At 44.3% G+C, this 14,693-nt stretch overlaps 1 protein-coding gene across 1 annotated transcript in view; it reads left to right on the plus strand.

Annotated features, from left to right (window-relative positions):
* GPR143 (G protein-coupled receptor 143) overlaps positions 1 to 14,000 on the plus strand; it is a 372,216-nt gene extending 358,216 nt beyond the window's left edge. Inside the window, exon 9 of the mRNA XM_086934792.1 lies at positions 13,306 to 14,000. Within this exon, the coding sequence (XP_086790918.1) occupies positions 13,306 to 13,421 (116 nt within the window). The 3' untranslated portion in view covers positions 13,422 to 14,000. The remainder of the gene's footprint in view (positions 1 to 13,305) is intronic.
* Positions 14,001 to 14,693: the final 693 nt, after the last annotated feature.

Here is a 14,693-nt window from a genome sequence, read left to right on the forward strand (position 1 = left end):
AACCCGCATGGCGGACTGCTCTTCTGTTAAGTTACCTAAGGCGGAGGCAGTTTCATTCACTACTGCTTCAAGTGTTCTAGTTAATCTACGTATTAATTTACTATTCTGAACAGGTCCTAAAAAGAAAAAGAATCCTTTATTAAAATCAGTGTACTGTTCCCATGCCGTTTCTGTGTAGTCGACAAGTGGGATATCTCTTCTGGGTCTATTTTTTTACTAGATTGGTATTTCTATGGTAATCAGGGGGAGCTAGGAAAACAGGGGGCAGAAGGAATGCAATGTAACAGGTACCATCCCAATCTGGAGGTAGACGTATGTATGCGGTATGACCACACACAAAGTAAGAATGACGAATAGCTTTAAAGGACGATTTACCATGATCACTGAATTCGACCACAGTAGTGCATTTACTATGACCCAAGTGTACTGAACCTTTCTTCCTGATACATAATTCGCCAGTGACTGGCAATACTGACATTGTGGGTATAACAGGTGCGGCTTCGGATTCAACAGTAAGAATCATAAGGCTAATTGTATAGTTACCTAACCCATACACTTCATTTTCTAGATCAGTTCCTATTCTAGTGGGGAGTCCCTCCTTATCAGGGTAACAGACGTCGAGCAGGACTAAGTTCAGGTTTCCCCAAACCCAGCCCCCATCGAAAACAGCAATATCAGGATCTAAGGAATTAATTATTTTAAACCATGCGCCGCAGGAGCCATTATGAGTGAACGGGTACGGAAAGAGGGGCAGAGCTCCCTTGTAATTCTGGTAGGGAGGGAGTCGGCCACATATCCAGCAATCTGTAGCATTGTTAGTTTGATGAGAATGGTGTAGCATACTAATAAATGTGTTGTTGCGCAGCGCAAGTCTGTAGGAGAGTTCGTGTGGAGGTAACTCACTAAAAGTGTGTTCAGCAGATACATTGTAGGCAGATTGTTCACGCTTGAAAATAGGACAATAGATAGGTAGAAGGACGCTAGCAACAATAATTAAAATACTCAGAATAAACATGATTAATAGTGTCACTATACAGTGACTACGAAGTGATTTACAATATGTACGTTTCTTATATTCTCTCTCTCTATCTCGATCTAGGGGATACATGTCAGAAACTATTTAACCGATTCACCTAGGGGAGGACTTAAACAATTAAACTGTCTGACTTGCTAGATCGGAGTTTCATACGATACTCCTCTTGGGGAGTTTTTTCTCGTTCAGATTCTGTAAAGTCTTTTGGCTCAACACAGTCTTTGGTGGGGGTGGACGAGTCTCGATCAGGTTTCAGTTCAAAAATTTTTTTCACATGACTCGTGTGAACCCACCCCTTTCTCCCTTCGATCTTCACGGCGGTCCTCGTGGTGAGAAGGACGGTCTTCGGCGATTTCCAGCGGGGCTCCAACTGACTCTTTCTATCAAAATTGCGCACTAGTACGAGGTCCCCTGGACGGACATCGTGTGGCTTTACATCAGTGTTGTCAGGGAAGGCTGCGGCAACCTGTGAACGACATGATTGGAGTGCAGACATCAAGGAGGCAAGGTAATCTGTCAACATGTTACAATCAACATCAGTAATCTTCTTCGGAATGGGCGTCCCCCACATATTCGGTGGTCTGCCAAAGACCACCTCGTACGGGGATAGCCCTGATCTCGAATGGGCAACCATTCTCATGTAGAATAGTGCCACTGGCAGGGCGACTATCCAGTCGACCCCTTTCTCCTGACATATTTTTGCAAGGCGTATCTTTAGTGTCTGGTTATGCCTTTCTACCAGGCCTGCGGCTTCAGGATGTCGGACACAATGGAATTTCCACTGGTATCCCAGTAATAAAGAAACTTCTTTCATTAATGCAGATGAGAATGGCTGACCGTTATCTGAGTACACGACACGAGGCAAGCCGTATCGTGGGAAGAATTCACGAACCAGCTGCTTGGCAGTGGTCGGAGCAGTGTAATCTGGGACTGGGTATGCTTCGGTCCAGCGGGACAGAGCACAGACAACTACGAGAACATATTTAAATCCTCGACAACGGTCCATCTGGATATAATCCATCTGGAGGACTTCAAAAGGGTGATCGGGAGGATGAAATCCACCTTGCTCTACAGGGACGCTTTTACCTGGATTGAACTGACAACAGATCATGCAAGTACGCACTTTCTGTTTCGCTGCTGCTCGTAAGTGTTTATTGTTCCAAAGATTTTGTAAACTGTCTAACATCGCTTTCACTCCTAGGTGTGCTGGGCTATGTGCTGTATTTATCATGACTTGAACCATAGAGTCAGGGAGAAACCATGTAGATTTTCCCTTCGTCACCCAACCTTGATCTGTTTGGATCCCTCCTTGTTCAATCCATTTCTTTATTTCTTCTGGGGTAGCATGTGTCTGAATATCGATAACATCTAGTGTGGGATCCCTGACTGTCATACAGTGTGTCGGTCCTGTTGTCTTTGTCATATCAGTTGTCTGAGTGTGAGTCAGTGCTGTATGTTTTGCTGTCTGGTCTGCCAGGTCGTTACCCTGGGAAACAGAATCTGTGACTTTAGTATGTGCTTTACACTTCATGACGGATATGCCTGAAGGCAGATGTATTGCTTCTAACAGTGCTTGAATGAGGGGGCCATGTTGGATCTTGGCACCATGAGAGGTCAGGAAACCTCGTTCTTGCCATAACATGCCGAAGTCGTGTACAACTCCGAACGCATAACGGGAATCAGTGTATATGTTGACATTTCTGTTCTTGGCTAGAATACAGGCTCGGGTCAGAGCGATGAGCTCTGCCGCTTGAGCAGACAGTGTATCAATACGATGTGTTTCTTTAACTTCAGTTTCAGTGATCACGGCATACGCGGCCACTAATTCTCCTGTACTTGTTCTCATACATGAACCATCCACATAAAGTGTCAGGTCAGGATTTGTCAATGGAACATCTGTTAAGTCTCGTCGGGGCTTTGTTACTGCATTAATGATCTCTATGCAATCATGCGGGGCTGGATCTGTCATAATGGTAGGTAACAGTGTTGCTGGGTTCAGGATGCTGCAGCGTCTGATTTCTATGTGTGGCTGGAATAGTGTTAATTCGTAACCTGTCAGTCGTGCTATAGTCAGGTGCTGAGTTTGGGTTCTGTTTAAAAGAACCTCTACAGAGTGTGGTACTTGTACTGTTAACTGATGTCCTAAAACAATTGAATCACTTTGTCTTATTGCTAACGCTGTTGCAGCTACTGACTTTAAGCATGCAGGGAGTGCCTGTGCTACGGAATCCAATGTACTTGAAAAATAAGCACAAGGCTTATGTGAACCTGCCTGATCTTGAGTGAGGACAGACAATGCTGTACCGTCACGTTCTGTAACAAAAAGTGTAAACGGTTTGTTGTAACATGGTGTCGCTAAAACTGGTGCTTGACATAATGCTTTCTTTAATTCCTCAAAGGCTTGTGTGTGTTCCTGAGTCCAAGGGAGGGCAATCGAAGTTGCTGCCTCCTGCGTCGTTAACTGGATGAGTGGTTTGGCTAGAAATGCATATTGAGGAATCCATTGTCTGCAGTACGAGGTGAGGCCTATGAAGGCCCGCACTTCCTTTTGTGTCTGGGGTCGTGGCATGTTTACAATTAACTGAATGCGATCGGGAGTGAGCTGTCTCCCCACTTTGGACAGCAAGTGACCCAAGTATACAACTTGCTGAACACAGAAATGTAGCTTCGAAGGAGACACCTTGTGTCCCTTGTCGGCCAGGAAATGTAAAACTGTCAGTGATGCTTGTTCACATTCGGGCTCACTTCGTGCGGTGATCAGTAGATCATCGACGTATTGCAGTAAAGCGGTGTTAGCTGGCATTTGAATACAATCTAGTTGTCTTTTCAGTGCTTGACTATAGATGCTGGGGCTTTCTGTGAATCCTTGAGGTGCGCGGGAAAATTTGAAACTTCGTCCATTTAAACTGAATCCGAAGAGATATTGGCTCTCCGGATCAATAGGTACACTGAAGAAAGCGTTCTTAAGGTCAATTACGGTAAAGAACGTTGCTTCTGAATCAATAGCAGTCAATAGGGAAGAGATATCGGGGACCACAGGGTACTGTGGTACAATGCATTTATTCAGTTCTCGAAGATCAATCACCAGCCGATATACTGGCGGTGCATTGGGGTCTGTACGTTTAAGAATTGGAATGATGGGTGAATTACAGATATTGGAGTCGGTCTCTACGACCACTCCCTGGGCAATAAGCTCTTCAATGATTTTCAGTAAAGCCACTACAGCATCGGGTGGTAACTTGTATTGTCTGATTCTGGGTAGAACAACTCCTGTCTTGAGTGTAACACGGTATGGAGTGATATGCATACAACCTACGTCAGCTGGGCCTTTTGCCCATAGGTGATCTGGTACATTTTTCAATCTGACATCAAATTCTCGTAAAACATAATGACCCTTGAAATCCCGTAGAAAGAGTCTAACTCCCTCCGGGGAACAGCATATTATAGCTCCTAGAGCCTTCAGAGTTTTGAGCAGTTTTTCGGTATTTCTGATAGGGCTTCAGATGTGCCCTCGGCCGCGAGATACATACCGTTTACGAGATTGTTTCGGGCACGGTCTATTTGTTCTGTTTTTACTCGGATCCCTTCAATAACTAATTCGTTTTCTTGGGCTTTTTCTGATTCTTTAAGTCTGTCTTCTCTACGGAGTGCTTTCTCAGCACGCTTATGGGATTCCTTACGCCAAAATTCTATGGCGTCTTTCTGAGATTATCTAGCTTTCTTTTTCCATAATGCTTCTTCTACCTTCATGATGCACTCGGCATCCCATGTTCCGGTAGTGGGCCATCTGTGTCTTTCGTCTAGATGCTTGGTATAATCGGCCCATAAGTCTAGATACAATATGGCATCTATGCCATGTTTATGATACATAAAGTTACCTGGAGTGTCCCTAGGGGGAATAGGAATTTCTTCCTCCAGTATCCCTTTCCTAGTTCCTATCTGTTTTAACTTGTTGAAAAACGGCATCTTGTTTACTTGTTACTGAATACTCAATCCTTACTCCTTAATACTGGTTACAGCTAGTTTATACGAGAAACACAATAATGCACATTAAACGGTCACATTCATACCACGACATTAATCACATAAGAAGACATTTGAGACATAGATGACTACCCCCTATACTGGATGTACTGCTCAACAGTACAGATACACTGGTATAACAGTGCAGAAATTCAGAATACTAGATATACTGCTAAACAGTACAGATACACTGCCTAAAAACAGTGCAGACCGGACTTGTGTACCCAAACCCGTCTAGATACGTCCCAGCAATGGTACTCACCGGGAAGCACGGAAACAGAAGGCCTCGGAAAACTCGACTGGACTCGACTCGATACTTCGGAAAACTTCGGAAAACCTCGGAAACCTGGTGGGCCTCTTGACACCTCGGACCTTGCTTCTTTCGGCTAGGCTCTGGTCGGGATCCTCCGCACTCCTCACCGCCTCGTCTGGGCACTGATCGCAGTCTTCGTCACCTCCGTGGGTCAGAGGGAGATGCAGGAAATCCTGCCGGTACGCGTAGGTTCCATCTAACTGATGGCAGGGGACAGAGCTTGCAATGCGCCAACCGGCGCGTGAGGTGGGGGAGGGGTCCCTGTTCGGGCGCCAAAATGACGTAAATAATTAATTTACTCTCTTAATTTCTATGCAGGTAAGTACTTAATCAATAATAACTCAGATCGGAAAGAAAAAACCAGAGTCCGTGGTGTTAGAGTTCTTAGGGGTTTTATTCCTTAAAAAGGAATGGTCATGACCAGGATATCGGATTCTGACCACCACAGGGGTGTCAGAAGGGATAGAGCGCTACATTTTATTGACAATACATAGCTTATATACTTAATTCATATCATAAGCAACAGTGCAAGAGGCGTAACAGCTGAGAGAAGACAAGATAACAGTATACACGTGGTACTAGTACGTAATCAAGAGGCGTGAACTGGAGGTGTGTGCTAGAAACGTCACTGATAGGTGTCACAGGTGGGTGGCACTAAGCAGAAATGTGGCAATGTCAGCAGAAATCGGAAGCTTGGATGCGCGCGCAGCTGCATGACGTGTGATTGGAGGGGTGCAGGGGACTTGACATTTACACTGACGGAAAGAGACAGAAGTCTGGCATGTCAGATCAACTTGTACTTCTATCATATCTGATATCTGATGTTTAGGAACCATATTATCTGGGCGGAAAAGGTCTCTAGGGCAGAAGCTATTCTATGCTAACTGTGGATGCGTGTATAAGCGCCTAAGTGTCTGCATGAGAAGCGTGGGGGCACGGGGCCTTCCATGGAAGCATGGTAACAGAGGCTATGAATTACTTGCACTGGGACGGGTCGGCCCTTTGGCTCTGCAGCTGGGGAGGATGTTTACTGAAGCTAGTAGGCAGGAATGCAATTTCGAGGAGCGGAACAGATAACTCGAAGGTTATAGTCAGTCTTGGCAGAAAGCAGGCTGAGCTGAGCACGAGGGGCCGCGCTGGAAGTAAGTCAGAGTTCACGGGTACAGAGGCAGCCTGGGCAGAGGCTGTCAGAGTCAAAAGCCAGAAAAGAGGCTCGATGGCAGAAATTCAGGGCCTACTTTGCCAGAGCAGAAAAACATGTAAAGTACACTACAAAAAGACGGTGGCATAGCATACTTAGGAATGGACCATTTAATCCATTCATGGTGGATCTGAAAGAGGACAAGTTAACGTTGGACGCAAATGTATTTGCGTCTTCATAGCTGACACAGGAGGGAAGTTACATGCACTTTAAGCTGGTACATGGAGTCGGTGGGGTACGCGCTAGGGAACATAACATGACCAAAAATTTATATTTCCTCAGTTTCCTTCCTAAGTTCCGCAGGAAGATGGTTCCATGCCAGGGGGACAGTGCTAGAGAAGGCTCTGCCGCCCTTGGATGTAAGGTTGTACCGAGGACAAAGTAGGTTACATGCCTCAGCCGACCGGAGGGACCTAGTAGGTAGGTACCTGGGGAGCCGATCTTTGATGTATTTAGGGGCTGAGCCGTAGATAGCTTTGTGTGCAATGCAGAGACTTTTAAATGTAGTTCTTTGGGCAATGGGCAGCCAATGTAAGCTGCGGAGTAGGGGCGTAGTGCAAGTACGCCTAGGTTTATTAAAGATAAGCCTGGCCGCATCATTCATTACGACCTGTAGTCGGGCCAGAAGGTTGTTTGAGAGGCCATAGTAAAGGGAATTACCATAGTCCAGCCGTGCCAGAATTAAGGCGGAGACCGCCAGCCTCATACTGGCTGAAGTTCAAGCATCCTATTGAAGCAGCTGTAATTTTCTATGACTCAGAAGCTAGGGGATTTTAACTGAGCCCACAGGTATGCCTATGTCGGGTTGCATCAGACACTTGGAATATGACTCCTGTGTTGAACCAGGATCTGTAAAACTGTGAATGTCTCAATTTACCCTTACTTTTCCCCTTTTTAAATTTCAAAGTTAATTGCCTTTGTAAAGCTATTAAAATACCTTATTCAGAGATTATGTTTCATTTTTATAAGCCTAATGAAAGATACTTAAGTACCAAAAAGTTGAAATATTGAGGGGGCAGAGCAGGTTGAGCTCCCTTCCTCTGAGCTTGTGCAGCTTCATGTCTGGGGCACGGTACAACTCCTTGGGACTCAAGAGAAAGGTAGACCTGGACGAGGATGTAAAATATCGATGGTGCCTTTAAAGGCCATGAAATTGGTGTTTTCTGGACTCTCTGGTGCTAAAATCTGAGCTAGCATAGGGCCCCTGAGCGTGGCTCCTGAGGCTAAGATTGAAACTGTGCAATTCTACAACCTGCCAAATTTAAGGAACTCTGCGAGATGATACAGCCTACTCTGTCTACTACTACTACAGTCCTCCAATGCTCCAGTTCAGGAAAGACCTCAAGACCTGGCTCTTGAGAAGACCCCCACCGAGCCACACTCCGCTCTTCCCACTAGCACCTTGAGACCCTTACAAGTGAGCAGCTGTACTTTACAAACCCTTGATTGATTGTTTGATACATCTATTACCATTGCATCCAAGCAGCGTGGGAGAGGCATCACTCCTGAGGCTATACAGGGTTCCTGCACCTGAATCAGAGCTGCTTGAGAATTGCCCTCAGGGAGCCTCTGGCTGTGGGGATTGTGAGAGGAGGAGATTTTGGCCCTGTAGAATTCACAGAGGTGGTGGGAGTAAGAGCACTTCAAAAGACCTTGACTGTCAACAAAGTGGTTTTTGGTGACATATCCCTATAGACTGTTGGTCCTCTGTATTTTCCTTCAGTGCTGTGGTGTTATCTGCTGTTTGACCCGGGTGTTTTACCTTGGCTGTACACTGAGAGGATGTTGATGAGGAGCCCCTTGCAATCTGTTGCTTCTTTCACTGCTCTGTGTACAGTGCTGTTGTGTTATCTGCAGTCCCACGATACCTTCCAAGGCAATTAAACCTAGAGTAGAATCACAAAAGGGATTTCTTCATTTACAGTCTAGCTATCGTCTAGGCTCAATGGCACGGGAATCGATCCTACATAAGCTTTTGGAGTATCTGTGAAATACCATCAGTGGCATAAAATGGCAGATCTCAGAAGTGCCGAGTATGAATGAAGAGCTAAAAATAAAAATGGAGAACAAGGAGAAGCAAGTATAGGAGCTCGACTCAGGGACATTACAAATTCAAAACTAAGGCTTTTCATAAAGTGATGATTTATATATTTTTCATTTTTCAAGAATTATGCATTCTCTTCAGTCACAGTATTTGAACAGGAAGTGGTAAGGTTGGTTAATATGGTCAGCCCTGCAAAGTGATCTGGGGATGCCACCATTGATAGAGGATGAGAATGCTTGCTTCATTCCAGAGTGCAGATGTTCTAGACGGTGATCCTGATGTGGTGCATGGACCTTCAAAGAGAAGAGGAGTCCAACTTCCTATAAGAGGCCCTAGATAAAAGACTGTGTATCCAGGGCCTCTCCTGAAGGCTTTGCCAGACATAAACTTTGCAACTAAAAAGCTCTTTGTAGGAAAAGTATTAAAGTTGGGTCCCTGAGAATGTGTCTTTTTCGATAAGAGTGAGCAGAATGCCTCTGGTCCCCCAATGGAACTTTTTCAGAAAGTCCGCATTGTTATCACACTTTTTGATAATGGTACCATCAGAATTTGCAAAACATATCTGCAAATATATAGGACTGGCTTGTGCCACTGCAGTCCACATCTTCCAGTTGTGGGGCAAGAGATTCGCCTCAATGCAGTTTCTAGATACACCTTAAAAGCCAATTTTCAGCTGGTCCACTGGAATTTGTTCAGGCAAGCAATGACTGCTTCTGCCTTGGGACCTTCTACGCACTATACCTTCTACGCACTATAGTCTCAGGCCAAAATACCCAGTAGGGCAAACAGGGTGTCCTTGCAGGAATTTGTCCCATTTTAACACACTGAGATAGCAGCGTACTGGCATCTCCAGTCTTGGGAGAAAAATAGTAGAAACAGACGTCCAGACAGAGCAGGTTAGAATTCACACCATTTAATTCTGGCAGGCTGGCAGCAATTTATTGGGTGTAGGAGGTAAGTGTATTACCCTCCTCTTCAGTTCAAAGCAGATTTTACCTTCAGACCAGGTTACGAGTAATATTTTAAAGGTTACCCTAGTCAGCTTTTGAAATGTCCCATTCCTGGTTTTTAGCAAAGTGACCCACTTCCTGTCCTGAGTGGCACAAAACGACCCAAGAACTCTGTGCACCAAAATTTCAAATTAGTTAATCCTGTGTCAGCTGCTCAAAAGTCTCTCCTGTCATCCAACTTCATCAATACACTCCCAGTTCAGCACCATTAACTTTCAAGGAAATTTTCTACCCTCAGCCATCACTTGGACAAAGCGTCCCGAAGGGCCTGGCTCCACTGAGTATTTTTCGTACCGGATGATGTGGAGGCTCACCATAGGTATTCCACCCTTGTAGACTCAAGAGTGTAGTTCCCTTAACTCCCTCTGCCGAAGCTGTGACCAATAGCAGTACAGTTGTAATTTTTGGGGTGCATAGTTGCACCTATGAGCGCTACCTACTGGCATCTACATCTAATTGTGGTTGTGATGCATGCAGCAGACAGGCCTTCCTTGGCCTTTATTAGTTTATTAATGTTTGTTGAACATTATGTGCATAATTTATTATAGTTTTGACGCTCCAGATGCCCTTGTTGTTTGGATTACCCATTGCTGTTTGTGAATATTGTTTTAAGAGTTTTAGCTCGATGACAGAGGCAGGAGATGCCAGATATGACAGCCTCTTCCTCGACTTACTCTCCCGTTACCTTTTCCCCCCAGGGCTGTCTTCAGAGAATACGCATTTTTCTACTTTAGCATCTCTTGGGAGTGTACACCTGTTCTTCTGCAAGTAAGCAGAGACCATTGCATTGCATTCTAGAGAGATAATCTTCACTGACTCATGTGTGGAGACTGAAGTGCTCCATTGCCTAGCAACTTGATTTTGATATTGTGTTTATGAGCTGACACTAACTGACTGAGTAATGCTGACCAACTGCCTGAACTTGTGGATATCAGCTGAAGCTTTCCTCCTCCTCGCTGAACACTTTGTGGTCTTGGATCTACATGACCCCTGCTGCTGTTGGGTCGTGAAACCAGATTGTGGAGATGGGTATTGTCTCTTGTCTGTAAGAAAGCCATAAGTCAGGCCTAAGAGTTCAGAGACATGGAAACAGCATATAGAAACTCTTCCAACTCCTCACAAGAAACTGCAGTGAAGTTCAGGGGAGGTGAGTGGTGACTCTTACTGGTGTAACCACTTCTTCCACTGCACTGAATGTTGGTATTTTTTCTCTATTTGATCGTCTCTTTGCAGTTGTTCAGTATCTAATTTAATAGGAAGGTAGCCAAATCAAGAAGAGTGTGGTCTGAATCGAACCCTTTGCACCCTTAGCTCCTCTTCTGTTTCTATGCACCAGAAGTGGTCTAACACTTGGCACTCTAACATAAAAATATTTGAAATAATTTTTTTGAGTTAAATAAATGTGTTACATTTCCCTATACATCACAATAGGTGGCTCTGCAGTCATGCAAGAGAGCTCCGCATGGTAAAGTATAGGGGGAAAGAAAATAGGGGCATATTACCAAGCAATACCGATAATTATCGCTATTGCTTGGTTAGCGAGAAAAAATTATCGCCGAGCTGCGGCGATTTTTATCGCAGATAAACCTTGGTATTACCAAGGTTTATCGCAAATGCAATAAAAATCGGCAATAATGCATGAATATCGCTGAAAAATCAGCGATATTCAGGCATTACCGAGCTAATGCTTTTAGCCATGTTATCCACCTCCCATTGGATAGCATGGCTAAGAACTGCTCCTGGGCAGGTGTTAGCTTTTGGAGATATTCGCGCTTAGCGCGAATATCTCCAAAAGTTGGTAATAGGAGATAGCGATGTTAGCGACTGTTTCCAGTCGCTGACATCTTGGCACGCCCACTTTGCATGTCATTAGTGATACATTTTTCTGACAGGCGAAGCGGGGCCCAAGATGGTCGCTATCTCCTACTAGCTTTCGCTAACTGGTGTTAGCGACAGCTAGGTAATAGGGAGATAATTTTATCTCCGCTTTCTTGGCTTTTAAAGCCAAAAAAGCGGAGATACATCCCTTGATAATATGCCCCCCAGTTTGTTTAGCTGCAAATAATAACATCAACAATAATCATATTCATATTATTATGAGGGATGAAGTACCCCTTACTGTATGGATATTACAAGTCACCAAGGAGTTCCATGGCCATGTAGGGGAACGAAGCAGAAGGCTGATTTCCTTTATAAGGTTATGAAACTCTGAGGTCACAGCAAGCACACATCACCTTCATGATGAATATATTTATAGAAATGCTTAGTAAAATTATGTTGCATGACAGTATATCAAAGTTATTAATATTAAAGTACAAAGATTTTGCAGTCACTACTTAGCCTACCATAACATTGTCAAGGTATGTGTATATATGTACTGTTCTTAACTCATCATCTACTTACACTTTGCTTACCATGCAATGTTGTGTTTAGATTGATGGATTTAACCAGCAGGTAATCGCAGGTCTTAGCCTCATCCCGAGACAAGAGATTGGCATGTGCAGGTGAGTCTGCTACTCATGCTTGAGAGTTTTGCCAGAGAGCTAGAAGACACTGAACTGAGGTGCACTTTAGTGAGAGAATGTGACACTAGATGCACCTTTGTTTAATTGATGCTTAAGCCATAGTGTGTACAATAGCGTATTGTAGATGTCGGATCTCATCCCTAGTGGGGAGTCCTGACACTAAAAAGTGAAGGGGTGTAGCTCTTCACTTTTACCTGCTACTTAGATTACAACCCTCCCTGTATTACTTTCCCATTGAACAGCATATTATTTGTTTCTGATGTGAGATTAAAGTACTTTCTTGTACATAAAAGATATGCATTCGGAGTAACAATATATTACAGTGTCTGTTGGGTGGATATTGAGCTCTGAGCTCTAGTCGCCTGCAATATCTCTTTGAGAAGCCTAGGACTGCTCTCCCTCGCTATCCTGGGAGTCAAGTGTGGAATAGGATGTAGCTGGCCAACTTGCAGAGCCACAGTAGTATGCACCCCACAACAGCAGAGGGAATGATCCCAACCATCACGTGTGGGGCCACGTAACAAGCCTCTCTGTCATGACCCCCCCCCCCACCCCCCCACCGCCAAATGTGGTCTGACTGGTGGGGTGATTTGTAAGCACTCATTCATGTTTTTCTCTCTTTTAACCATCCACCGGAGGGGGCTGATCACATTTTTCGAATATCTTCAGAAGTTTGCTTACAGTGATCTCTACTATCAAAATGTTGCCATTTTACGTATTCCTCGTGTTCTTTGAAGTTTTGCTCTCTGGTTTGTGTTTTTTTTTTCTATCCCTATCATGAGTTTTGTAAAACGCTCAAGCATTGCCTATCCTTGTGATTACACACATTTTGTCCTCACCAAAAAGTTAATTCCTTACATTCTTGGAAACATGAATACATTATGTGCATGGCGGTCACCGGCTTAATTCTAGACCACGAGCCCTCTCGTGACTTCACATTCCGAGATCATTTTGTGTCAGCCTCCGCTTTGATCATGCCTGCATAGTTCCCGAGGGCATCCAAAAACCTCCACACAGGAAATGATTGTTCAAAATAGTATTTAAAAAAAAACATGGAAAAATGACGCCGTGCAGCACGGCGGTGGACCAGAATGAGTCTGGAATCTTAATCTGCTAAAAACGAAATTGACGCTATATGTTTTTTTTGTCTTTCTAGCTTCTGAAACGAGCACGGTTGAAGTTCACGCTTCTGGCGAGGTGCCCACCTCACAGGACATTAATGGCGTCGATGAGACTGTGCCAGAGGTCGACAAAGAACACCTGGTGAGATGAGCTACCATTCCAACGTTACGCAACGCAAGGTGTCATGTGGTAGCCGACCATCATCTGGAATGACATTGGTTATTCTGATTGGATGTCTGTCCCTCCAGCTTAAACCACCTGCCATTGTGCTGGTTATTCTGATTGGATGTCTGTCCCTCCAGCTTAAACCACCTAATATTGTGCCTTCAGACTGAGCCCCCCCGGATTTGCCACTTGGAGTGTATATTGGACCAGATGGATGGATGAATATTAAGGAAGCATGGGGACTGCAAGTGTCATTTCTGGACAGAGGATTCAGAGGATTCATACACTAGGATGTAAACACACCCATTCTGTAGAAATGTCAAGTTTTTGTAGTTACAGTGGCAGCCATATTCGGGTGTATATGCAGAGCCGTACTTTTGGATAGACTGCCTGATGAAGTATTTATGGGCTGTTTCTGGGTTCTTAGTTGAGAAATGAGTCATCTAACACGGATGAAAATGTTGACAGATTTGACAGATTCGTAGCATTCTACCTTGAATGAAAGAATTGTGTTTGTATTGAATTTCTAATAAAACCCCATATTTTCATTGTCTCTGTTACTAAATTTCTTGTTGCCATGCTTTATGCCACTAACTCCATGTGGAAGGGCTCAACAGTGGTTACAGAAGAGCTCTTTTGACATTTTATGGGTTTATTTGTATGATCACAGTACTTTGAAATCCCTAGCAGTGTCACTGGCTGCCAATCACCAATACCGGGGTGGACACAAAATCAGTCCTATCAACACCATATGAGGCAGCAACTTGATAGAGGGAGGCATGTGACTTACATGGTTTGACCTAGCAGTCCATTGTGCAACTCACTAGGAAAATGCTTGAGTGGCAAACTGGATAGCTCCGCCCTCCCAATCAATTTTACCAGGAGTTAAGAAACACAGGGACAAATTTACAAAACATGTTGGAATGTGGTGCTATGCCAAATTTAGCAATGCCACGCTCAGACATTTTTTAAACGTAGGGATGTGCTGTATTCAGAAGAAAACAGGATCTATGTTTCCCCTAGCACTGGTTGAAAACACGCTCCCTATTGCCAGTGCAGGCACTCTGCCGCCATGTTGAAGTGTGCCTACGCTGCTGGGGCAATTGTTTATGTGCATGAAGGCACACCGTCCTGCACATAAACAATCAATAATGGCTATTTTCTCTTTCAATGTGTGAAATCAACACTTTTTTCTCGTATCGCCATGCTTATACCAGGTATTCCCTGATGTTCGTTTTTGACGATGCCTCAGCCTTG

This window comes from Lissotriton vulgaris, chromosome 8, assembly GCF_964263255.1.
Source record: "Lissotriton vulgaris chromosome 8, aLisVul1.2, whole genome shotgun sequence".
Lineage (NCBI taxonomy): Eukaryota > Metazoa > Chordata > Amphibia > Caudata > Salamandridae > Lissotriton > Lissotriton vulgaris.